At 45.9% G+C, this 27881-nt stretch overlaps 1 protein-coding gene across 1 annotated transcript in view; it reads right to left on the bottom strand.

Annotated features, from left to right (window-relative positions):
• Positions 1–27881, bottom strand: part of LOC8041800 (FERM, ARHGEF and pleckstrin domain-containing protein 2) — a 185712-nt gene that overhangs the window by 153261 nt on the left and 4570 nt on the right. Inside the window, exon 2 of the mRNA XM_029986602.3 lies at positions 10232–10453. Within this exon, the coding sequence (XP_029842462.2) occupies positions 10232–10390 (159 nt within the window). The 5' untranslated portion in view covers positions 10391–10453. The remainder of the gene's footprint in view (positions 1–10231; positions 10454–27881) is intronic.

Here is a 27881-nt window from a genome sequence, read left to right as displayed (position 1 = left end):
CGATAGCAGCGCTTCGGAGTCATGTTCGGGTTCCGAGGACGACGAAACGCAGACCTTTTCGGGCGTTCTTCGATTTGCGGTTGGGGCAAGTCGTAACCAAACCAACGTTTGACATCGCAGCGTTACCTCTGGTACGTGATGTCAAACGATGTCGCCACGTTGACTTTCGCCTCGGGAGAACGGGGGGAAGGCTGGTTCAGACATGTGCAACGAGCGCGTACCTACGACTGTGTCCGTTGCAACCGGAGCGACCGGAACGACCGCTCTGCGCCGCGCGTACACACACCTGTAACCACTACAACAAGCGCAGAGGGTCGTCAGCACGGCGACCGCTTCTGTACGCCGCCGTCAGCTGTGTCAGCGGCCCCTCTAAAAAAGGGGACGCACTGCTACTCAATGCCGTAACAGAATATACACCAACTCATGTTTACAAACAAATGGATGGATGGATGGATGGATGGATGAATACGGCTGAGCCCTTTGGATCGGGCGGTAGCTTACGCCACCTAGCCATTTTGTTTTACAATTTAAGCTTAGAATATTTAAATGTGAAATCTATATTCACTCCGCAGTGCAAAGAAAGTGAGGCTATGAAACCCCCTTGCCATCAGTGGATAAGAAAATACCTAGTTTTCTCTCGATTTCTGCCACCATTCACTTAATCTTTGCTTGGTAATCTCTACAGTCTTGAAATCCACTCTCCCTTCGCTGTCTCTAAAACCCAATGACTTTATTAAATCTATGTTGTCTTCGGTAGGCATAGGGTGAAGCCCTTTACAGTAGAGTATCAAGTGCTCAGCCGTCTCGTCCTCCTCTCCACAAGCAGTGCACACTGTATCAATTTCCTGGTACTTCACTCTGTATGTTCTGGTTCGCAGAACACCCGTTCTTGCCTCAAACAGCAATGAGCTTCCCCTAGAATTGTCATAAATGCTTTCTTTGGCAATAACTCTTTTGTTTAATCTATAGATTTCCAGAGCCGTCTTTGTCTGCATTCCCTCTAGCCACCAATCTCTTTCTGTAGCCTTAACTTTCTTCTTAACTGAGACTTGCTCTTCGGTATCTTCGCTATAGCCCAAAAACTTTCCTCTTAATTTCCTAGTGCGCTGTCTCCACTTTGTGTCTACACTCCTCATGTATAAATAGCTGAAAACCTTTCGTGCCCATTGCTCCCCGTCCATTTGCCTCAACCTATCCTCAAATTCTACCTTGCTCACCGCTTCCCTGCTCTCGAATGATGCCCATCCCATGTCTCCTTGTACTCCCTGGTTTGGCGTTTTGCAATGTGCAACCAGAGCGCCCGGAGCGCCCCTAGCGGACGCCACCGGCGCCGCGCATGCGCGATGGGGGTGTGGGCAAAAAGCTCGCCGTCGCCCATAAACAAACCATTGAAATGCGATGTTGTCGGCGCCGGTGTGAGTACCCGCGCTCTTTTTCGCGTTGGAACTGTTGATTCCACGTCCTCCTAACGATGCCTGACTACTTGAGCAGCGTCAGCGAAATTAACGAGGCTCGTTACACCGCAAAACTTCGCGTGAATCATCTGACATGCGGCGATTCATTCCGCGTGGACGCCGCAGAACGTACGCTAAAGCCTGATTCGCATGATGAGATTTCGCTCTCAATTTTCAGTAGCGACGTCGCTCAAACTGCAAAAGCGTGAACCGTAGCTGAGATGGTCGACGTCCATACTGAAAATCGCAAGCAGAATGTAACCAAGTGAATCAGGCATAACAAGTCGGTGATGGCCACTGGTAACAAAGATCAACATCTCCTTGTATCTACTGTTTACGTCGAGCCTGCTTACCAACCTCCAAACTTAAGACTTTTAAGGCCTGCACTTAATTCTTATCGCAAGTACCGGGCCCACGTTTGGTCTACGGGCCGGTATCCTCTAAAAGAGCCGACGACAAGCAGAAACGTTTGAAAGAGCAGACGACAGTTCGAACGATCAGGCGACCGTTTGAACTTGAAGGCGCACTAATTGTAGTCCGCAGGTGGTCCATACAACTTGACGGTTTTCCGGCGTTCATTTTGGAACAAAACAAATAAATTTGATGGCCAGTAGTATCCGTTAATTTAACCCAAAATGCTTCCCGCCCAAGCAATCGTGGTCCGACGGCATCTGGTTTTCCCTTTTCACGGCACATATCCGCGTTCTCGGACGAACCGAGCGCATGAAAACTGACCTTCAAACCTTTCTCGACACTTTTGGTACAGCCCCAGTCGCATTATTTTGACGAGAAGGCAGGTTTTTGTCTGGTTTCTTTCAAAACAACGCAGGAATACACTTCTCAAATGGGCTCTTCCGCCCACAGCCCCAGACCGGAAGTGCGTCCGACGCGCCACCGGCGCCACCACCGCGCCGTGACCTAACAGTGGCTACGTTTCCATGGATGCGACCATGGCGCATCGAATCGAGATGTGACCAGTCACGCGCCCGCGATCCTCCTTTCCCTTCCTCGTCTACCCAATCATAGGCGGTTAATCTCGATTCGATTCGCTACGATCGCATCCATGTAAACTCAGCCAGAGATGAGTTCGTGTATAGACAGACAGTTTTCTAGTCTAAAGCTTTATTATTTTTTCTTGATAGGCTTGCAGGGTACAGCGAATGAAAAAAATAAAATAAAAAGATGCAGCGCCGTCTTGGACGATCACGACTCTAATACACGACATTGCAATAGTACAAATATCGCCACACGCCTTTTCTACGATTATAAAAGACAATGTAATCTTAGCAGCGATATAGCAACGTAGAAATATGATTTCGTGATCAGATATACGTTGCGAGCGTTCAGGATTGCTAACACTAATCACTTTTCCCCGGTGATGAAAACGCGTGAAAGTTCGTATCCTTTATACGGTACGCGCCAGTAATACCTTCAACTTGAGCACACGCATGAAATGCGCCAAATTAGAAATCCGGGCGATGTTCGAGGACACAAATGCTTAGAAAGCACCACTGTAGTCGAAGTAAACAAACACGACGGCGCGGGCGTTTCTGCCGTCTTGAGAGTGCCGCCACGACATCGCCGCACTGCAGAGCGCCCCCACACGACCTCTTTCACAGGGGTGCCGTAAAAAGCTTGTTTTGACGTCACCATGCCAATAGAATACATTTAGGATATAAGCGTAACCATCACCCATTCTCGTTTTGCCTTCCCTCTATTTTTTTTTTTATTAATATTTGCGGGATGACACGTTTCATTATTTTTTAGTCGCCCATACCGGATCTACCGGATATAACTTAACGTACGGCAGTAAACGAAACTCGCCGTTCGTCTTTGGAATGCGGTTCTCCTCTGACGAATCCCGGAGAAAAGCCCCCCGGAAAAACAAAACTCACCAGAGAAAAGCCCACCGCAAAACCAGTGCTTGCGGAAAAAAGTTCACCGATTTTTTTTTTTTTTTTCATATGTAGGCTGTCGGATAATCTGTAACATACATCAATATATTATCATTAAAGCTTGTCAGTTTCATAAAAAGAAATGTCCTTTTTCTGTAATATTTGGTAAATCTATTGGGTATATTGCTCCCACACTATTAATTGTGGGCAAGTGTTTTTTTTGTTTGTTTACTCTTTAGGCAACAAAAACGTAACTGAAAACTTCATGAACTTGAGAAATATAAAAAGTTTTTAATAATGTCTGCCTAAAACCTAAAAAGCAAAACTGTAAATGACAAAAATTTGAAAGTGCATGCGCAACAACGCGGTACCTTAAATTCTCTTTGAATCTTTTTTTAACCTTTGAAAACAGGATAGAACTGTCAGTAGGATATCGAGGTTTCTTTCTTTCACGGACGTGCACGTTTTCTAGCTGTTCCTGCTCATTTTTCCACGTTGCCTTTGTGTGCTAGTGCACTTCTACGGCCAACCATCCATGACCTTCAGAGCCGCATGCTGTCACCGTTGTTACTTGTAACCTGTATAAGAACTAGTCATCTGTAAGGAAGCGAATTGGGCGAGTTGGTAAGCGTTAAACATTGTCGCGCGTAAAATTAATGACAGCGGAACATGAATAACATTTTAAGGTTGTACTTGTACCAGGCCGACAGAGCTCGCCGTACGCGACTAAGGTTCCTTTCCCCCTTCTAAAACTGCTTCAACCGGGGCTGGTCGGGTTGGGGTAAGACACAAAAATCCCCGGCTGTCGCTAGCAAAGAATCCCAGCGCTCGAGCTTTCTCGAGTCACTCGATCTGTCGGCCTGTCAGTCAACTGTTTATTTTTGCAATTTGTTTACGTTTCAATGTCACAACATGATAAAAACAGCTCAAACGAGGAAGACGGAGTGTAGACAACAAACATGACAGGATGAAACTGTTCTCGCAACTAAAGTTTTATTATAAAAAAAAGAACAGCGTGGTTAACACTCATTACATCAACAAACACCTACTTATTTATCAGGCACCACGCAATCTTCGAAGCTAAAACGGTTCACACACCGCTATTCATATTAGCTCGCAAAAAAGAAACCTCTTTCTCTGACAGAGCTACCGACGGCGCACTGTCAAGCTGTCAATAAAGTGATGTCTTTTTTACAGGCGTCGTTCCGATTTTATATTTGCGGCGCCATTATTACACAGAATGGGTGATTACTAATTTCTGAGGAATTAGTAAATTGGCCCAATAAACTTCAAGAATATTACATAAAAGGGGGCAATTATTTTTAATGCAGTGACGAATTTAAATTGTGTTAAATTGCATCTGTGACGCCCAATCCTCTCAGCTAAGAAAGAAGAAAAAAAAAATTGGTGGGCTTTTTTCCGCATTTGTTGAAGGGCCAGTGAGCTTTTCTCCGGTGAGCTATTCTTCGGTGAGCTTCTCTCCGGTGAGCTCTTCTCTGCCGCCCCGTCTGGCGAAATGCTCGTGTTGGGCCGCTACTCACACGTTTACTAACAACGTGATGTCGTACCTAGTTGATAGGGGCGTATAAAAAGGAAGGGGGGGGGGGGGGGGGGGGGGAGCCACGGCCGGATTTTGCTTGGGGCGCTTGATGGTGTAGGGCCGGCCCTGGTCACGAGCCAGTATTTTGTAAATAAAAGCTTCTGGCCGGTGCGATCTTCAGCGTTCGAGCGCATGGTGCGCTTTCCGAAGCGACGAACAAGCGTGTCTCTAAAGATAGCACACCATGCTGTGATTTGGGAAAGTCTGAAACGGTGTACAAGTGGTAGGAGCATCTGTCAGCAACTGCTCACTAACGCCTATAAAACGTAAAAAAGAAGAAAAAAAATTGCGCTATTTCTAGTGTGTTATCAAAAGATTGGTTTCCTTTTGGCTTTTTTTTGTAATTCTTGCTTTCTTTCACACATTTATTGTTAGTGCGCAACAAGAGCGACCGCGCTGAGGTGCGGGGCATTTCTGAAGATGAGCGGCGCTCAAGTTGCGCGAGTGCACAGGCACGGTAGCTCGTCTCCACACCGCGAGATGGTAGTGCCGTGAATAAAATTGCAGGGTGTGCCACGCACAATCGGCGTGCTGTTGTAGTTGCTACCTTCCTCACTCACTACTTTCTTCAGTCTCAACGAGCTTAGTGAGAAAAGCATTGGTGACTTCTCTGCGTTCTTAGGAAGGAAAGATTTACCCTTGTGAGGCTGGGAGGTGCACCCAGGGGCGATAAAACCAACACACTCACGTCCTTCATTCTCCTCCTTTTCTGCCTTTACACCAAAGCAATGCTGAAGGCCACGAGGTGTAAATAATTCATCCGCAAAGTTTTCATTTATCGTGCCTGACGTATTGATTGTTTTCTGGTTTATTCGCAGGTTTGCGGAATTTTCGTGGCACAGAAGCAGCCGACTCGTGCCACTGCACGATGTCATACTCCTGTGTAGCCGTCGGCTTGCTCGAGCAGCGTTCGTTGCAGTTGTACCTCCTGCTTCCTACCTTTTTCACTCTGATTCTGAGGTTTCAAAGGGATGGGTTCCCGTTATACAAACAGATGAGTTTGGGCCCAACAAGTACGCCTTTTTTGTTCTGAACGTGTTCTGGACGGGGCCTAGGAAAACAACTTGGGTCTGAAGAAGGCTCGCCTCAACCCGATGCTTTGCTGACCATCTTTGAAGGTACGAAGGAATTTCAGCCCATTCAAAGGCACCCGCAAAGAGGAGAGGAGACGGGTAGGAATTATAGATCGACTGCTCTAGAAAAAAGCTATTACGTTTTTAGTTGTGTGCAGTATATTGGAAAAGCCACGATCCTGTAGTCAAATAGCGGGCCTCTACTGATATCCGCCTGATATTAGTGTTTTCCTTTTGGTTTCTTTTTATATCGTTGAAGTGCCCATATTTCCCGGACCGAATCCGCCACCCAAGATTGTTTTCTTTTGTTTTTAATCTACTCGGCTACCCAGTTAGTTTGGAGTGGAGGGCTTATGTTGTAATAGCTGGTTATGCGATTCATCGTGCGATTTTCAGGGAACAACATTTTTTTACAGTTGCTGATACTATTTAAGAGCACATATTTTTTAAATGTAAACATATGTTTTGTTACATTTTTCTTCCATAGGTACACATCCTCTTCAGGAGCGCTTCTTGGAAAAAAAAAGTATGCCATTTTGATGTGAATTGTTATTTTTTACAAGTTACGCAGTTTTTCTTTTTCCCATAATAAGTTTGTGTATGATGAAATTAATACGGGAAAAAAGGAAAACTTTATAACTTGTAAAAAGATAACAATTTACAACAAAATGGCATAAGCTTTGTACTTCTGAAAAGCACTCTTGAAGAGAATGTGCTCCTCTGGAAGGAATGATTGTTCACGCACTGGAAATACGTGTGGGAAAACCGAAAGTACTCACGGCGACGGCGCCGTCCATTTTGACGAGAAAAGTACGGACACGAATGGACAATTACACGATGGAGGTGCTCCATAGCACTTTTAAGAAAAGATTTACTTTCAAAACAAAAAGAATACTTGCTAATCTTGGTAGCCTGTGCATCGTACCCCCCTGGCCAGACAGCGAGACCGCGTAACAGCACACCGGTAGCATGCAGTCACAAGTGACAGCGGAAAATAGTAGGAAAATCGGGAAACGACTATGTATCATGGGTAGAGAAGGACAGCTGAAATCTTCGAATCCGGCGGTTGCTTGTGCCACCCTGTACACGTGCTGTGTACTTTGCTACGACGAGACTGAATGTTGCCAACCAAGCTTTCGTATCGTGCCAAATCTAGCGTTGCCGCAAATGTTTTTTTTTGTTATTTTTTTTGTTTTGGGTTACTTTGGCGCAGTGTGGCGCAATTTCGACCGATTTCGCGTTTTTGGTGCAACTAGGCTCAAAAAATTGGGTTTGTATCAAAATGGTGCAATTGGCGCAGATGTCACACTCCTGCTGAACTAGTGTGTGGGTCACGCGACGTCAGGTCACGTGGCATAATTGTTTCTCTTGGTATGCGAATGCAAAAGGAGACAAGGGACACACAGAAACACATCAGACATGTGTTTGTGTCTGACATGTTTTCTGTGTGTCCCTTTTCTCCTTCTGCATTTGCATACCAACATGTTTAACCAACACACTCTTAATTCTATCTATAAATCTTCCCTCTAAATTTAGCGGGTAAACTAAACTGGTGTATAGGTGATATGACGTCTGGTTATGTGACACAACTGACGTCACGTGACCTAAACACCAATTCAGTTTCCCTGCTACATTTAGCAGGAAACGCATAAACGGATGGACAAAATTTTGGGATAGAGATAGCGTTAAAAAGCATTTCATGCTTTAATATAATAACTTTAAGAATCGAAATTGCTGTTTTTTACGAGTTTTAAAAGTTGTAACAAAACTGTAGTTCTTAATTCAGATAAAGAAACAAAGCTTTTGTCATTTGATTATGAACTTTAACAATTTTTTAAATGGAGAACTTTACGATAACAAAAATCCTGCCAGACTTGTTAAGGCTATTCCCAAGCTTGCATTTACTATTCCAGCTAATTTAGCTTTATTTACGGTATTGACTCTGATCAAATGAATGAAACCCATATAAAGTTAAAAACTAAATGCGAGTTGACATTTAAAAAAATGGACCGAAATCGCTGCTACCGCTACAATGTTTTTGGTAGAAGTGCGACAGCCTTTTGCACAGCAATTATTTATAACAAAGCATGGTGATTGCGACCTCTCACCATTTTTCTGCGTGGTAAACATTCCCGAAACCTATCTTCTTCCTGGTGCAAGCAGATCGGAGCACTTAGCTACTGCGTGAAGGACTTGCGCGCGATGCGCGGAAAACAACAGAGCCATTTCGTTGTTGTGCATACATGCTGGACATACAAAGGTGACAGCACCATGCGCTTACAGCCCGATGACATGGTAACCGCGTGGCAGGCCAAAGAATGGAACCGCAGTTCATGCGCATCCACAGGTCGCCAAAGCCGGCGACAGGAGCTTCCCAGGGCGTCCAAAGTGCGCACTCGCACCCTGGCTACCTATTTTGAGAGGCTAGGCGACGGGACGCATAGCAATGGTGGCCGCGCAGGAATGGGTGGTTATAGAGAGTGATGGCGTGACGCAACGCCTAGCAACCAAGGTGCAGTGGGGGACGGCGGGGCCAGGGAGTACTTGGGCCGCTGGCAGGGCACCGCGATGCGGTGTGTACGGGTGGCTCAAGGTGGGTTAATATTTTGTAACGAGTCATTCGCAGACCGTTGTCACGAAGCAGCATGAACGGGGGGGGAGGGGTAGGGGGGGGGGGGGGGGGGGGTTAACACGCGCCCTAGGGATAGACCAGCCGTCCTCCACTACGTGGCGCCGAAATTGGCGAATGGGGATGTCGCCGCCGATCTTCAGTTGCTAGGTGTGCTAGGTAACGGCGTCGCTCCCTGCAACCAGCCAATCCAGTGCGGCCTCCGTTGCTACGCATCCTATTGCCTAGCCTCTCAAAATATGCACCCTGCCGCCATCTGCCGGCCCTTGCTGAAGGTGTTTTCTAGTCAGTTTCCACAGCCAGTGAAGCTGTGGCGCCACACCGTGGCGACATTGCGAACTTTGAATACTTCAAACGCTCCAAATCGTCCAAGGTCAGCACACTCGTGCTAACGCATTCCAATAAACATATAGAGCAGTTTATTTTTGAAAAACCTAGAGACTGAGGAAAACAAAAAAAAGGGGACACCACACACAATTTTTTTCCGTTTCCCTAAGTCTTGAGGTTTTTCAAAGATGAATTGTCACCAGCTCGCCTGTTGTTGGAGTATTTCGTACGGAGCAGTCCATAAACGTTTTCTCTCAAGTATCCTCGATGAATCTCGAATGTGAAAGAGATAGAGATATTGTCAGAATATCACAGTCTATTATATATTCTAGCTGCAGTGTAGTGTCAGTATTTGGTAGTGTCACTGTTTGGTACAAAGACCAAATCAAATATGATGTTCTTCGAGGCGATAATCGCAAGTTTCAGAAATTTGTACGAGCCTACTGCAACGATCTGGCCATGTAGCAGGGCCTGTTTTATTATGCCTCGAGTATTACCAAAGCAAAAATAAGTTTTGGGACAATGTTGGTGGAAATTCCTCAGCAAAGTAACTGCTTTGACACAGTTTGGTGCAAATGGTCCAGCAATCGCATCACTGTGCTTCTCAATCAAGACAATGTGCAAGCACTGTATGCACTATAAAAAACTGCACTGACTTATTCCTTGTACCATCCCTTTGTAAAAATATCCAACCATTGGAACAGATTTTCCAAAAGAAGAACATGACCTCGAAAAGGTTAAATAAGTGTTCCCCCCCAAAAATGTAGTGTTTTTTCACCGTAAAAATAAACTCCCAATGCATCGCTAAATGCTCATTATGCGCCCAAATGTAGTGCTAACACTCCTAACCAGATGCCAAAGTTTCAGAACTAACCGTTATCACCTTTAAAAGTCATAACAGATTTTCCAAAAATTTCAAGAGGAAAACGGGACCCGTTTTTGGTAAATGCCACCATTCAGCTCCATGTATTGGAGAGCTCCGCCGGTCGGCATCTTTCAATTAAGAATTTCAGAAAATCAGATTTAACTTTCGAATAACAATGGTTAGTTTCGACGCTTTGGTAACTGGTTTGGACTGCTATAGCTACAATTGGACGGAGAATAAGCATTCAAGAAAGCATAGTTTAATTTTGCGGTAAAAAAAAACTGAATATTTTAAGGGAGACAGCCTGCGTTTTCAATGGCAATGACCTTCCTATCTTCTTCCCCATTGTTACTAATTCTTCTTCCAACAAACGGGGAAATGCACTCACCTGGACGTTGAAGGAGGACACGGTGTCGTCGAGCAGGTGCACCTCTACCGCGAGCACCCTGCTGCCGCCCCCTGAGGAGGGGGGCCTGGGGGGGGCCTCGGCAGGGGGGCTCCCCTCTGCGGGGGGGCTGGGCCCCCTCCGCTCGCTGCGCGTCGACATGGGCGGCGCCTACCGCTGCCTCAGCGTCACCTCATTCGCTCACGGCCGCCGGGGGGAGGGACCCTGCACGGCAGAATGCAACAATCAATGTGACGTGGGCACCGCAGTCTTACAATGCCTCGCAAGAGGAAGCAGTGAACTGAAGAGGACAAGCGGCGACATGCAGAGTACGACGGTGCTCGATGTGCTAAAGAGATGCAGGAGCCTTCATGGAAGACATTCAAAGTAGCCTGCAGCAAAGTTTCCCAAAAATCCAGCTCAGTTTTTTTCTTTTTTTTAATACACTACCAGACATGAAGCATATTTTTAGTTCACTTTCAATATATGAAGTACATTTTAATATATTTCTCGCATACTGCCTATTTTAGTGGTGCGGTCCGCGCGTAAACTCAGTGTGGCAACTATAAGTGTACTATACCGGACAATAAGAAACGAAACGCCGAAACGCATAGTGTGTGGTACTACCGGATCTGCCTGTTGCATCTTTCTTTAAACTGTGATGCATGCTGAGGCCAAGACAACTCCCTTCCGGCACTCACAACGCCACTCTGCGCTTACTTGTCTGCTACTGAGACGGCAGTTCTTGACTCTGGCAAGGCTGTCCAGATGGACGTCTGGATTGTAGGATTTCCTCAATGCTCCCACTCTAATTGGAAAGGGCTCACCAACACCGCTGCAACGAGCCTAGCAGCTCTCCTCATCTCATACTTCGAGAACACTTTTCGTGCGTTGCATTTCGAAGTGGGTCTTCATTCCTGTAGGCGCGAATTATGCGCTTTAAAGTCTCTAACGACCCTCTTCATACTATTGCCCTCTGCTAATACATTTTAATGCTCAGATGTGCGATGCACTTCTGCAAGCATCCTCGAATTTTTCGAACATGTCTTCGGCGGGCACAGAGATATATTTGAGTTTGAGTAACTCATTGTTGTACAATTGCCAAGTAATGTTTTGTGGAGCTGTGATTATGTAACTATCCTGAGCAGCTGAACTTCAAGGGACAGAGGCTTTAGGAGGCAAAGGCTCTGCTCTCTATGCAATGAATCTGCGAACAAATAAATAAAAACACTGTGGACTAATTATGGCATTCCTAATCAGGCAGATGTCTACCAAAAGGTTCACTTTTAAGATTATTGTGCGATCATAAGTCAGGGCTCAGTAGAAATTGTTTTGCGAAATTTTGCGATAGATTTATGCTGTGTCATGTGTAGGTTTTAAGGTTTGATTAAATGAAGGATTAAGCCTCCACTTCTTCATAGCAGATGGTACGAAATCACAGTGAGGCGCCACGAGCACCGGAGGGGAGTTGTCTCGGCATCAGCGTGCATTACAGTTTGCCAAAAAATCTTTCAGCCTTTCCACTCTGGTGAAGAAGGAAGACCAGCGGAGCTGTACTATGGTGGGGTGGGAATGAAGTAATGGCCGGCCGCAAGTCGGCAAGCCAGAGTGGAAAGGGTGGACAGCTGCTGCCATCTATAAGCAACGGCTGCAACCAGACAACCGGGTTTCCGCCGTCACTCATGTATGGCGGTAGCTGTCCAGAGTTTTGTGTCATCATTCCTTTGCTGACGGACAGACACGATACTGAAGAAACTAGCCCTTAAAGGGATGCTGAACCAAAATCTGGATTCCACAAAGCACGGCGGCAAAAGCGTGCAACGGGATGCTACAAACATCAAAATATCACTCATATAACGATATCTCGAACGGATGACCATATTTTTCAAAAAAAGGAGGCGCATTTGACAGAAATGTTTACGTCATATTTCTCCGAGAAAGAGAGAGAATGGCCTCGCGTCTACTCCGCCTCGCCGCCTTGAGAGGGCAAAGCGGAGAGGAGGAAACGAGGTATCTTCACGTCACGCGCCTCGTCGGCCTGGTTCAATCTCGACCTCGTTTTCCCAAACTACAGCCGTCCATTCGAGATATCGCCTTAGGAGTAGTGTTGTAGGGATTGTAGCGTCCCACCTACATCTCCTGCATTGTTTTTTTTTTTAAATCCGAATTTCGGTTCAGTACTGCGAGCCGCGCGTTTCAGCTCATATTGCCGCGCGCAAGGCTGAGAAAGAAACGCTCGGTCACGGTCCTCCAGAAAGTTCCCGTTAATTCATGTACCGCACGTAACTTCTATCATTTGTCCCTGCTTTTGTTTTCTAGAAAGTACGTGTTCATTCTCGCCCCGATCACGCGACGCTCGAACCGCTTTCGCCGAATCTTCGAGATAGCGGCGCACTCTAGATAAGAGGCCGCCCGCGACCTTGTCGAGTCAGTCTCGCCCTAGCGCTCGATTCTGCTGACACGCCGACTTCGACGCCCGCGACGCTCTGCTTTCTTCTGTCTCCTTCTTTATTTTTGGCACAAGTTCGCCACATTAAACGTTTATTTATTCCTGTCTATTTCTTGTTTATTAGTCACCACCCGTGATATTTTGGTGGAGGTGCGGGGTACCGCATGTTCGTGCAGCGCAGCCCCCCAAGTTCCCGCACTGCAAGTCCGAACCCAAGCTCCCGAGGACCCAACGAAGACCAGATCGAGACTCGATCAAGTCGCCAAACCCAAGGGCTACACCCGGAATACGGACCTTTACCACCCAGGACCAGGCAGCCGACGATGGCCAACCAGTCGCAGACCCCCGCCGCTCCTGCCGTCGTCTACCTACCCGTCGCTCCTCGGACACCGGCTCCATTCCACGGCGGGCAGTACGAAGACGTCGAAGACTGGATTGACCAGTATGAACGCGTTGCCCGCCACAATTGCTGGACAGACGAGCAGCGCCTACACAATGTCTATTTTTCGCTTGAGGGGACTGCCAAGCACTGGTACGAAATCATGAGTCCTCCCTGACGTCGTGGGACATTTTCAAGAACGATCTCAAGGCTACCTTCATCAACCACCACCGCCGAGAGAGAGCCGAGGACCTACTGCGAACCAGAACCCAGGGCCCCAACGAGAGTGTCACCGGCTTCGTAGAGGACGTCCTGCGCCTGAGCGCCCGCGCCGACCCTCGGGCTACAGAGGAGAAGAAGCTACGAATCCTCATGCGGGGCGTGAGAGAAAACATCTTTGGTGGCCTTGTCCGCAGCCCTCCGACAACTGTCGAAGACTTTGTCGCCGAGGCAACGAACATCGAGCGTGCCCTGCAAGCCCGAGCCAGCCACTACCAGAGGCTACCCGGCGTCAGCGCGGTTCCGCCGTCCGCTTGCGACCTTGGGTCCAGCATCCCAAGCATTCGCGAGATCATTCGCGACGTCGTCCGGGAGGAGCTGCGAAAGCTACTACCCGCCGCGGACCGACCAGCTTCGCTCTCCGTCGCTGAGGTCGTGCGGGAAGAAGTTCAGAGAGCCATCCAACCAGAGGCTCCCGTCGCCGTGGCAGCCACCGAGCCCACGTTGACTTACGCCGCAGTGGCCCGACGGCCACCGCCTCCTCCTCGCGCCTATGTCGCGCCGCCCCGACGCCAGTCTCCTGCGCCGCAGCACGACCGACGCCACGACGACCAGCCCCAGTACGCCAGCCAGGAGCCCCGTGCACCCCGGAAGACCGATGTGTGGCGAACGCCCGACCGACGCCCTCTGTGCTTCCACTGCGGGGAGGCAGACCACACCTACCGCCGATGCCCATACCGTCGACTCGGGCTGCGCGGATTCCACCCAAGCGACCCGCGCCCCCGGTATGGTGAACGCCCTCGGGAGATTGACGAGTACCTGCGACGACCCCAGTCCCCCGAGCCTGCGTCCCGCCGAGAGTTCCGGTCGCCGTCACCGCGACGTCCAGCTTCGCCGATGCACCGACCCCGACATGAAAGCCTGTCGCCCCTCGCTCCTCGCCGGGGAAACTAGGCGCGGCAACCCCTGGAGGTGGAGTTGCCGAAGACGACCGACGTAAAGAGCCTCCACGAACGACGGAGCGCTCCCACTCTCCCGACGATACGCATCACAACGACGCTCCTGCTTCGGTGTCCAACAACTTAAACGTTGTTATTGACGGCCTCGACTCATCGGCACTCGTGGACACCGGAGCAGACTACTCAGTCTTGAGTGGGAGGCTCTCTCGCCGCCTGCGAAAAGTCATGACGCCGTGGGATGGACCCCAAATACGAACCGCCGGAGGACATCTCATCACGCCAGTCGGGAGATGCACTGCTCGCGTCGAGATCCACGGTGAAACGTGCCCTGTGAAGTTCGTCGTTCTGCAAGACTGTTCGAGGGACGTTATCCTCGGAATGGACTTTCTCTGCGAGTATGGCGCCGTCATCGACCTCGGGGCAAACCAGTTGACGCTGCGGAAACCTGTTTTACCGCCGGTGGAGACCAACACAACATCAACCGCGATCCGAGTTATCGCCGACCATGTGAACCTACCGCCGCGGTCGAGTGTTTTCGTCACCGTTATGGCCGACGCCGCCATGCACGGTGAAGCTCTTCTGGAAGGCAGCGTCCAACTGCTCCTCGAAAAAGGAATTGGCGTCGCAAGAGGCGTAACGGATCTCCAAGAAAGACGTACAACTGTTCTTGTGACGAACTTTCGAGAGGAGCCGCAGCACCTAACGAAGGGTACCACCGTGGGCCACGTCGAGGAGCTTCAAGCGCCAGCGGTGGTCACCGCAATCTCCGAGGAAACCTCGTCGCCACAGCAGAAAAGCACGACGACGCCGCCGCTCGACATTGACCCCGAGCCCCCAGCTACGAAGCGCCGGCAACTGATTGATCTCCTTGCCGAATACAGTGACTGTTTTGCCACGACATCAAAGATTCGCCAAACACCAATGGCGAAACATCGCATTGTTACCGACGACGACGCACTTCCTGTCCACCAGTCGCCGTATCGGGTCTCCTTAAAGGAAAGGAAAGTGATTCAAGATCAAGTCCAGGAGATGCTCGACGACGACATCATTCAACCCTCAAGGAGCCCATGGGCGTCCCCAGTCGTCCTTGTAAAGAAGAAGGACGGAACCCTGCGGTTCTGCGTGGACTATCGTCGACTGAACGCCGTGACAAAGAAGGACGTCTATCCGCTCCCCCGCATCGATGATACGTTAGACCGACTGCGCCACTCCCGATATTTTTCGTCGATGGACCTGAAGAGTGGTTATTGGCAGATTGAAGTCGACGAACGTGACCGGGAGAAAACTGCCTTCGTCACTCCCGACGGACTATACGAATTCAAAGTGATGCCGTTCGGACTTTGTACAGCACCAGCCACCTTCCAGCGCGTCATGGACACCGTGCTGGCAGGTCTGAAATGGCAGAGCTGCCTCGTCTACCTGGACGATGTCGTGGTATTCTCACGAGATTTCGACGAACACCTCAGACGACTTCGAGCCGTGCTTCAAGCCATCAAGACCGCCGGCCTGTCACTCAAGCCAACAAAGTGTCGGTTCGCCTATGGGGAACTAAAGTTCCTTGGCCACGTCGTGAACAACAAGGGTGTTCTACCTGACCCCGAGAAGACCCGCGCCGTAGCTGCATTTACGCCGCCGTCTGACAAGAAGGCCGTGAGAAGATTTCTCGGACTCTGTGCCTACTACAGGCGCTTTGTTCGAGACTTCGCCAAGCTATCCGCACCGCTGACACACCTCACGAAGGACGCCGTAAAGTTCGAGTGGACAGAAGAACACCAGAGGTCATTCGACGAGCTCAAACGAAGACTCCAGACGCCCCCGATTCTTGGCCATTTCGACCAGTTTGCTGAAACCGAGATCCACACCGACGCCAGTAACACCGGACTGGGTGCGGTACTAGTCCAAGTGCAGGACGGAGCCGAGCGAGTTATCGCATACGCAAGTCGGACGCTGTCTAAAGCGGAGAGGAACTATTCAACGACCGAAAAGGAGTGCCTCGCTGTCGTATGGGCAATAACAAAGTTTCGCCCATATTTGTATGGAAGTTCTTTTCGCGTAGTCACAGACCACCACTCGCTCTGCTGGCTGGCGAATCTGAAGGACCCCTCCGGACGCCTCGCTCGGTGGAGCCTACGACTGCAGGAGTTCGACATGGCCGTGGTGTACAAGTCCGGCCGGAAGCACAATGACGCCGACTGCCTGTCAAGGGCCCCAGTCGAGGCCGGTCCTGCCTGCACCAAAGAGGACGACGATGAGTGTTTCCTCGGCGCTCTGGATGTAAGCGACATGGCAGCACTCCAACGAGACGACCCTGAGCTGCGAGCACTCATCGAACACCTAGAGGGGCAAGGAAGCGCCGTTCCCCGCGGTTTTGTTCGAACACTGCCAACCTTCTCCATCCGACAAGGCGTACTGTACAAGGAGAACTTCAGCGACAGCAACACGGCGTGGCTGTTGGTGATCCCTTCCAGTCTTCGAGAAGAAATTTTTCAAGCCTGCCATGATGACCCGACGGCGGGACACCTTGGTTACAGCAGGACTCTTGCGAGGATACGCGAAAAGTACTACTGGCCCAAGCTTGCGAAGACAGTACACCACTACACCCGATCTTGCCACGAGTGTCAACGAAGGAAGAAGCCACCGACGAGACCGGCAGGACTTCTTCAGCCTATTGCGCCGCCATCTGCCCCATTCCAGCAAATCGGTATGGATTTACTCGGACCTTTCCCACCGTCGACGCAAGAAAACCGATGGATAATCGTCGCAACCGATTATCTCACGCGGTACGCCGAGACAAAAGCCCTTCCATCAGGAACGGCTGTTGAAGTCGCCAAGTTTTTCATCGAGTCCATTGTCCTCCGGCACGGCGCTCCCGAAGTCCTGATCTCAGACCGTGGATCATCATTCATGGCCCAGCTGACGCAAGAAGTCCTTCGTCTCAGCCACACCAGCCATCGTCGCACCACGGCGTACCACCCGCAGACCAACGGGCTGACGGAGAGACTCAACAAAACCATCGCCGACATGATCTCCATGTACGTCGACGTGGAACACAAGACATGGGACGAGGTGTTGCCGTACGTCACATTTGCCTACAACACGGCCGTACAAGAGACCACCGGAGTGACACCCTTTCAACTGGTGCATGGGCGCAAAGTAACGACCATGCTGGACGCGATGCTGCCCCATGAGCCAGCTGACAGTGAGAGCGACGACGCCCAGGTGGTTGCTCAACGGGCCGAAGAAGTCCGCCAGCTCGCCCGACTCAGGATTCAAGACCAGCAACGCGCCGACGCGGGCCGCTACAACCTTCGTCGCAGGGACGTTCACTTCCAGCCCGGAGACAGGGTGTGGGTTTGGACGCCCATCCGTCGCCGCGGCCTCAGTGAGAAACTGCTGAAACGGTACTTTGGACCATACAAGGTACTTCGTCGCCTCGGCGAGCTGAACTACGAGGTGATGCCCGACGGAACACGAACATCGTCACGCCGCCCACCACGACCTGAGGTCGTCCACGTCGTGCGCCTGAAGCCGTACTACGCTCGATAGGACTGTGGACCTTTTGTGCTCCAAAAGACTCTTTAGTTTATCGTTCTTTTTTATTTTGATTTGTTTTACACTGCATCGGGGCGATGCACTTTTAAAGGGGGGAGTAATGCCGCGCGCAAGGCTGAGAAAGAAACGCTCGGTCACGGTCCTCCAGAAAGTTCCCGTTTATTCATGTACCGCACGTAACTTCTATCATTTATCCCTGCTTTTGTTTTCTAGAAAGTACGTGTTCATTCTCGCCCCGATCACGCGACGCTCGAACCGCTTTCGCCGAATCTTCGAGATAGCGGCGCACTCTAGATAAGAGGCCGCCCGCGACCTTGTCGAGTCAGTCTCGCCCTAGCGCTCGATTCTGCTGACACGCCGACTTCGACGCCCGCGACGCTCTGCTTTCTTCTGTCTCCTTCTTTATTTTTGGCACAAGTTCGCCACATTAAACGTTTATTTATTCCTGTCTATTTCTTGTTTATTAGTCACCACCCGTGACAATATTGGCTGCGATTATACATGCTAAAAGTATATGTTTGTATAGTAGTATCAGTAAACTAAAAATATAATTTGTTCGATAAAAGTACCAAAGTAGTACACATTTAGTGTAGTACTTCTTACAAAGTGCATTGCCATGGAAACGTATGAGGACATTTTTCTTGTCGGTCGAACTGTCATAGTTATTTTATATGAGCTCTCTACCATGGAGCATGCACGTAAACTGTGTGTTGGCTAAGTAAGCGATTGCAAACAGAAATGAGAGTTGTTTTACAGGCATTCTGCCATGGGACCGACTATTTGGGGACTAAGATCTAGGGAGAATACTTTCGAGCTATGAGTAACACTTGTATCCTTATGTTCTGCATTGTTTTGCGAATCTCGGGTATGGGTACTGAAATTTGGGGATCTTAAGATAGAAAGCAACCAAGATGATCTGGCGCCCTTCAGTAAAGGGCCGACAATTGATTTTGACTACTGGGGGATCTTTTGGCATGCAACAGAAATCTCAGCTACGCTTCTCCACGATAAACCTCCATTGGATTGAGGACACCTTGGCCGGAGATCGAACCTGCCAACTGGGGGTCTGTAGGCCAGCGTTTTGCCTCAGAGCCACCGAGGCGGCTGGGTGCCGTTTTTTTTTATTTCCAAGTCCTAATTTTCTTTTAAAATTCCAGTGGTGGAAAACGAGCGACATCTTTCGAAGTGAAATTTGCAAAACAACTGCGTGTTCTCTGGGTCAAAGTGCCAGATTGGTTGTATGGACGACTTGTAGTAGGGTGTGTACTTGGGCTAGTTGGTGATTCAGTTGATTAAAGTGCTAAAAAGACAATGGACAAGTTGAGGGAGGACGAACAACACAGAGTGCTAGTCCGTCGTTTTTCTAGCACTTTAATTCTACAGAAAGCTTTCCCACCGCTGCAGAAGAGTAACTTGGCTGGAGCAATGCGACAGCCACTTGTGGTCTTCAATGCAGGGGAGGGTACTGAGCCTGGACCCTGGCCTCTGCAGTACCAGCTACACATGCTCAGAGCTGCAGTCAGAATTAACCACCAATCCTCAGATCAACTTCAGGGCAGCTTCAAAGTTTTCAGAAAATTAATTTTTTTTTATAGCCAGCAAAGATTATATGCATGGTTGGTATTTGCTAAAGACAACTGCTTTAGCTAAAGTGCACCACTCATGGCTGTCTACGTATCTATATCATGGTTACTGTCCATTTCCATCTGGACGAGCATTGCAGTTTTGTGCATTTGCATAATCACTACTGCACAATGCAAACCCCAGATTAGAGGTCATACACTGCACTGGCTAAATTTCTCATCTTCAGTGTGTGACCTCAAAGACAGACTGAGCTCACACTGTCCAGCTCAAAGATATACCTCAAAGACAGACTGAGCTCACATTGTCCACAAACCCTCATTTGCTTCCTCTGTATCCAAAAACGAGAGAATGCCACTTTCTTTTTTGTTTCTGGGGAGAAACCAAAATTAAATCCATTTTCGTGATGCATGCCTCGAGACCATTTTCAGTAAAACTAGTTTTCGCTCGGCAACCAAGACAGAACTCTCATTTAGGCTGTTCTAAGCTTTTCTTGCAGGTATTCTACAAAATAAGCCCAAAAAACCAGTGCTCCAGTCCAGCGAGTTGAAAGTTTCCTTGGAGCAGTACTTGGGTGGCAACATTAATTTTCTGTTGGACATGACAAGCTCCTAGTGTCATCAGCTGTTTAAAACAAACTGGGTTTACAATATAATTCCAGTTGAACTTGCACTTTGAATTCTTGCTAGATCATCTCGGTGCTAGTCAAGTCAACTTTCCAGGGTGTGAAACATTTGGGACACAGCACACAATTACTGGCCCCTTCCAACACATCCTCTTCAAACAACAATGCAAGATGCTGCTTTTTTTTTTTTTTTTTTAATATTAAACAGCGATGATTGCAGTTGTTTTATACTTTGGTACAGTGGTGCATGTTTCCTAAGGCCCACACGAAGGAACTTAGAACATGAACATACAAAAACATTTAGAAGGTATGGCCCTCTTTGCACATTTAAAAATAATTGCACAGATGCTGTTCTTATATCTTCTGTCATGGTTTCAGCACTTTAACTTTTCTATACATAATATTTTGCATTATCCCACACCTCTCACGGAGAAAGAAACAGGGACATAAGAGAGATGTTTCAGAAATTTACTATGAGACATCTTTCATGAAACATCTAGTAACTTTTCAATATTACTCCCTACAAAACACACTGTAAAACTGGGGAGAGTCACAATAGTTAGTGACTTCGCAGCTCCTTCTGATAGGCGTAGACAATGCTGAAGCCCGGATTTTAGTATGCTCGCAATTATCCAGACAAGAAATGATGTAGCACTGCAGACTATATTCTTCCAACCACCCCAGCACTGACTAATGCTGGAATCCTCCTCAGAAAATATGCCGACATAGTGATGAGTTGGTAGAAGAGAAAATTGCATGAAATGATTGTTAGCTGGACGGCAATGGCCATAGAATGCTAGTTCTTCATGAAAGTTTGTTTAACTTAATGAAAAGGAAATTTCAAGATTAGGTTTCACCCCGTCACACATCCAGATAAACAAGTGAAGCAATCAAGCAGGCAAACTACAACAGTAAACAAGAAAGGGTATATTAGATGTCTCACTGCACTAATCCAACACATATGCAAAATCTAGTCTTCAGGAACATTAAATGAGACAAGTTCAAGGAGAGATCTACAATCAATCGTACAGAACTAACTTTAAAGCATACTGAAGTTATCGCGATTAATATACAGAAAGCTGAAATATTGTTTAAGTACTATATGCGCGGTGTGTAGGCCACCTAGTGGAAGCTTAAAGTCTGTTTTATAAAGAATTTGACAAACTAATCAACTTCTTTAATAACAACAAATACATTGTTATAGCAGGTGACTTTAATATTGACGTCATGAGCAAAACAAAATATGGAGTTGCAGAATACCTAGACATATTGCGTAATTATGGGTTCCGAAATACGATTGATGGCTACACTAGGGAGGAGTCTCTTGCTGATAAAATTACGAAAACGGGCATTGATCACATTATAATACGCACAGGCAACTTCATGTTTATAGCTGGGATGATACAGCAAAATGTAAAGTATCATTATTTTCTTGTTCAAAGAATAATAGACAAAAACACTAGGCCTAAAGTGGAAAAGCACGAATATAGTAGACAAATTCCAGACAACAATAAATTAGATCGCAGTATAAAAAGATACAACTGGAATTCCCTGTTACAACTCAATCACATATCGCTCTATGAAATGGTAGTGGAGACTCGGAAGTATATATGAGGGCTCGATTAAGACAAACAAACTACTAAAACCTAGAAATGCTACTAACAAGTGGATTGATAAAGACATAATTGAATTGAGTTCAGAAAAAAACAAACTATGGAATAGGTGTAAGAAATATCCCGACGATATGCTATTGAAGGAAGAGTACAGGCAACTATGAAACAGGGTGACAGCAAAAATTAGGCTGTCGAAAAAGAAGTTTCATATGATGCAACTCAGGCAGAGTGGTAAAAACATAAAGGAAACACGGAATGTTGTAAATCAAGTCATTGCAAAACCACCCCGGATCAGTGTAGACGAATGTATAAAGAAAAAGTTCGGTGTAACTGATTTTGCATTGTTGAGTAATGACTTCAATGAGGCTTTTGTTAAGCAGGTGGAAAACCTGTATAGTCAAGCAAGCAGTTTTGCAGAAAAAGGAAATTTATTGGGATATTCACAAAACTCGGCATAAATGCCAAAGATGATAGAATTAGATCTTCAGGATATATAATTTGCACAATGTCAATAACAAAGCTGGCAGGATATGACAAAATAAGGCTTACAGACTGAATGGTCAATTTCAACAGCTTAAAGCACACCATCCTTGCAATTCTAAATGGAATACAGTAAACAACTAAATTTCCACGAGGACCTAATTTTCGTGAATTTCGCGAATCGCCTACAAATACGAAAAATATGTCCCGCAAACAATTCGGGCAATATGTGAACGCTACGGAAGCTACACTTGATTCGCAAAAATTAGAACCCGCGAATAATTTCAAATTTTCAGCTTTGGCCCGATTCGCAAAAATTTGAGCCCGCGAAAATTAAGTCGTTTACAGTATTTGATAAGGGAAAAATACCGGACAAGGTGAAAGTTCCAATAATTAGACTAATTTATAAAAGGAAAGAAAAAAGATATATCAAATTACAGGTCAATCGCATTGCTGCCAGTGATCTCCCAGATAACGGAAAAGTTTGTTTTAGAAACCATGACCTCGTTTTGCGATAGATTATCATGGACGAACATCTGTCAATATGGCTTCTGAAAGCAGAAAAGTATGATGCTCTTGCTGGAAGGCATGACAGAATTTATGAATGAGAAAGTAAATAACAATCAAATAGTACTGAGAATATTCTTAGACCTAACTAAAACATTCAATACGACTGATCATTCCATATTACTTGATAAACTCGAAAATCTAGAATTCAGAGGACCGTATTTTAGATTCTTTAAAAACTACTTTAACAACCACTCAAAGAGTCAAAATTGAAAACCGTGTCAGTGAGGCCGTAGACCTTAACCACGGTGTTCCACAGGGATCGGTACTAGGCTCGATGTTCTTTAATATATATGTGAATGACCTTGCTTTGCTGCATTTAAAATCAAACATTTATAAGTACGCTGATGATATGGCTCTAACATTGGCAAGCGAAAACTACAATATTGCAGTGTCCTCTCTACAACAGGACATCAACCAAATTATGACCTGGTGTTCAAGAAATTGTATTTTCGTAAACACACAAAAAAAAAAAAAAAACGTCCCTAATGTGCTTCCGGGCCCATCAAAAACATATTCATCTTAGGGAACCGATTTTCTTACATACAGCAGAATATAGGAGTTGTCACCGCTCGCCATTACTGTACGCTACAGAAACGAAATACCTGGACATACATCTTGATGAATATTTGCATTGGAATGTGCACATAGATCACTTAATGAGTCAATTGAGGGGAATCACATCATACCTGCATAGGCTGCGAAGTTGTGCTGATCCGAATCTGAGGCGGACAGTCTACCAAATGCTAGGCGAGTGAAAACCGAGATATGGAATAACCATATATGCTTCCTGTTCCAATTTTAAAAAGCACAAAATAAATAATATGATAAAAAGGATGGTAAAAGATATTGTGTACAGAACGCGGCTTGAGCATATCGCATTTGAAGAACAGCTCTCTGACCTGAATTTATTGCAAATAGACAATCTTTTCAAGTTTGTTATTCTGACAAAATATTACTTTGCACCGGATTTTAAGCCGGAGGCAACGAGACAAAAGCAACTGAAGAAAACTGGAAAGGCTAAGGAAATATTATATACCACATCTTTTCAACGAACTACCAGATAATCTGCAGAACCACCCGTCATTTAAAATAGCAGAAAGAGAAACAATGAAATGGTGTCAATGTATGCGCATATAAATACCAAGTATGAGTTAGTGATTTATTTATGATTTGCCATAACATGAATTCATAGTGCTTTCACCATGTTCTTAACCCAAGGTCCTTAACCTTTTCCTAAAATATTTGTTTGATGAAAACTTTTCTTTTATGGCGTGAGCATGGTTTGAATTTTGAAAATGGGCGATAAAACTATGCGTCAATCAATTATTGAGTAAAAATCACATTTTCTTCGAAATGCTTCACAATTTGTTTTATGAAATACAAAATGCTCTGTTGTGATGATTATAAAATTTTAATTGTTAAGCTAACCTTCATCCATAACATGTATTATAATAACCCACTCCTCAAGCTTGAACTTTTAAAGCCGCCACACCATATTTTTCCTTGATTTGATCATCAGCGTAAGATACTATTACAAACATACCATACAAAATTTTTCCAGAGATCACCCTTAAAGTTAACAATTTCCAACTGGAACAAACTGTCAGCTAACATTGTGTCTTTAGTAAATGTCACCGAATTTAAAAGTGTGTGTGCTCCATACTGCGTAAATTGATGTGTATGCTTTCCACATGTTTTCATTATATTGTATTTTTGCATGATGTTCGTTTATATTTTCACTGTTCTGTTCTCTTTTTAAACTGTTCAGTCCCCCCTCCCCCCCTTCCATGTATGCCCCCTTGGGGTGCTTGTGAGGTACAAAATAATGAAATGAAATATATTTTTTTGTTTAATCAAGAAAGGCACAAAAATGAGCACTTTCCTCATTTTTTTTTAATGAATTATCGCTTTGTGCATGGAAAATAAAACTTATTTTTTTGTTGGAAGCCCTGTAGATGTATTACAATTGAAAAAAAAAATGTTTGAAGCTGTACAACATTCTTCACGGACAAAAAATATGATAAAGTTATAAAAAAGTTTGTTTTGCTGCCTAAACAGCCGTCGTCTATTCTACCCTCAGGTGGTCAAAGTAATAACATGAAACATAACAACTTTATAAGAAAAGTTTATTGTTTTTAATTTCTGAAAGTTTAATCAAAATAATTTCTTACTAAATCGAGAAAAAAACATATTGAAGTTGAGCTCCTACGTTGCACCCTGGCATTGTTTCTTAGCATCTCTGTACCTTTGTATATGCCAGAATATGTCTCTAGCAGATACAAAGATACAACTGTGTTTGAGTAACTTAATGTCGTTTCCTATCTTAAGTATTCAGCAAATTCTTTTATCTACGCCTAATTTGCAGCAAGTGCAAATGATTGCTAACCCCCGAAGAAGAAGTGAATCATGCCTCAAAATTCGCCTGGTACCGTTTTGTCCGGCTTTGCACTTGGGACCATTGTGACCGGGACCATTTTGTCCAGGGCAATTTCGTCCAGATCCCATCTATCTCCCTTTAAATAGTACTTTCAGGACAAAGTACTTAGAGTACTTCCCAACACTGATTTTTTAGGAGTCTGGTCACGCACTCTTGAAGCATTTCAGACAACGAAAAAAATGTATTGATTTTGGAGTTGACAGCCGCCCCTTAATTTATGCCAAATAGCAGTGGCAGCGATCTCACTGTTAGCAGTACAAACATAAGGGTTGTTTTTTTCTTCAACCTCCAATAAACAGAAAAAAAAACTATGAAAAATGTTTTATTATAAACGATATTCAGATACACACCAGCTACCTGTCCACATATTCACCACACAAATTTAGGCACTTATCGTGATGTTACACAAGCTTTTGGGTACCCTCTTCAAAGGAGGTTGTTTCCTGCATTGTCGATCATCACACGTCGACCAGACTGCTGGTCATCCCAGAGGTGTGACGTGTGTGGAGGAAACTGCATTGAGTTTTGGAAAGGACCAGCAAACGTCCACGTTGATTGGAGTCGGGGAAGGACGGCGGCTGCCGATGTTGAATGTGTGATGCAATGACTGGAACCCAAGCATTCTCAATTAAATTAAATTAAATTTATCTTATTTTTTTAGAAAACATCCTCGAAAAAACTATGGGCTAAAAGCTGTACTAACAGCTTGACCAGGCCCATAATCCTCTTCATGTGGCACTCACTGTTTTACAACATGAATGTGACCATATAGAAACAAAATATTTACACAGAGTTTATAATTCAAGGATACTGATAACCAACTAACAAGAGAAGGGAAACGAGAAAATGCACATGCAGTTAGAAAACACTTCTAAGAACCAAAGAAACTAATCTATGCATATCACTCCATTTCCACAAAATACATTTTCAATTCCTAAAAAGTGAAGTAGTCTATATTTTTGTGTCGTTTAAGGAGAAATGGTAGTTTGGGTTGTAATGAATGCAATTTATAATTTGTACAAAATTTTGGCAGGAACCAGGCATCAGTATTATGCGTGCTTCACCGTAGCAGGTTTGCAATAATAAAACAATATTGGTCAAGAAGCTCCTAAACATACAAGAGGAGGAAAACTAACGAAAAATACGGAAGCCATACATATGCTCTACACCGATAATATTATAATAAAGAAAAGAACTTTGCATCGAAAAAAGGTACTCAAGGTTAGCAATATGACAAATTGTTTTTCTTTGTAAAAAAAATATTTTTCTTATATTTGCTTTAGTTGCAGTTGCCCATACTAAACTACAGTAATCAATATGTGAAAAAAATACTAAATGGTAAATTTGTAGTTCTGTGTTTGCTGGAAGCAGCCATAGACAGTGGGATAAAACACCTGTAATGGCAGAAAGCTTTCTGAAATATTGCCAATATAGACATCCCAAGTCAAATGTGTAGAGAAGGTAACACCAAGAATTTTATGCTCATTTACAATGTGTATTTCTTGATCATCATATTTAAGAACATTTTAAGAATTACTAGCTATCTTGTTTTTCGCCCGGAAAAGCACAACTTTAGTTTTTGTAGGATTAATCGTAATACAATTTGACTTAGACCAGGAAGACAATTTGTTAAAAATGTCATTACATTTCAGTTCTAAAACGTTCAAATCAGGACCAGAAATAAGTATACTGCTGTCATCTGCATACATTATAAATTTAACGGTAGAATCAATATTTACAATGTGGTTAATATAGATGAAAAACTAGGGGACTCGGAACGCTTCCCTGGGGTGCACCATTCAAAACAGGCAAAACCGCGACCCCTTATTGTCAATTTGAACAAACTGCAACCTGTTGCATAGATATGATTTAAGTACTGCGAGGGGGGTTTGCCTCTAATTTCATACAGCGAAAGTTTGAGAGTTAAGATGCCATGGTTGAGGCAATCAAATGCGTTACTGAAGTCAATGAAAAGGCCGAGTGTAAAAACAATATTTTTGATATTCTGCAGTGCAAATTCTTTCAGCATTAATAAGGCTGTTTCAGTCGACCTACCCCTAGTAAAGCCTAATTGTGCATTAAAATAACATTTTTAACAGCAAAATGTTTGAGATGTGAGATGAAATTACCTCTTCTAATCCTTTAGAAAAAATAGGAATAACTGATATTGGTCTGTAGCTGGCTGCATCATTCCTGTCGCCGGCTTTAAATATCACAGTCACTTTTGTCCTTTTCATTTTATCTGGGAACATACTGAAGTTAAGAATCGAATTAAAGATGCGAGTTAGCACAGGAGCAATGAATTGTAAAACATTTAACTGCCTTTATTTGTATATGAGCAATGTCAAAGGCTTTACTGTGTTCATATTCATGAGAGTTGCATGCACTTCTGATTCGTCCGCGGGTTCTAGGTCCGTGGGTCCCAATTAGATTGTTAGAAAAGCAGCCTTTTTTGTTTTCAGGGACTTTTTAAGTAAAACAAAAACAGGACAATGGTTGCAGACAGGCGCGTAGCCAGGGGGGAGACCCATGGGGCCCGGACCCAATCCGACCCCCTCCTCCCCCCCCCCCCCCCCCCCCGAAATCTTTCATTTTGCTGGGACCTCCTCTCCCCCCCTCCCCTTCATACAGCATTTTGTCACGGGTGAGCCGCCCCACCCCACCCCACCCCACCCCAGCCCACCCCGCCCTGCCCCGCCCCGCCCCGCCCCGCCCCGCCCCGCCCCGCCCCGCCCCGCCCCGCCCCGCCCCGCCCCGCCCCGCCCCGCCCCGCCCCGCCCCGCCCCGCC

The sequence above is a fragment of the Ixodes scapularis genome, unplaced genomic scaffold (genome assembly GCF_016920785.2).
Source record: "Ixodes scapularis isolate PalLabHiFi unplaced genomic scaffold, ASM1692078v2 PGA_scaffold5__190_contigs__length_132052651, whole genome shotgun sequence".
In the NCBI taxonomy this organism is placed as follows: Eukaryota; Metazoa; Arthropoda; class Arachnida; order Ixodida; family Ixodidae; genus Ixodes; species Ixodes scapularis.
This window is presented reverse-complemented; position numbering and strand designations above follow the sequence as displayed.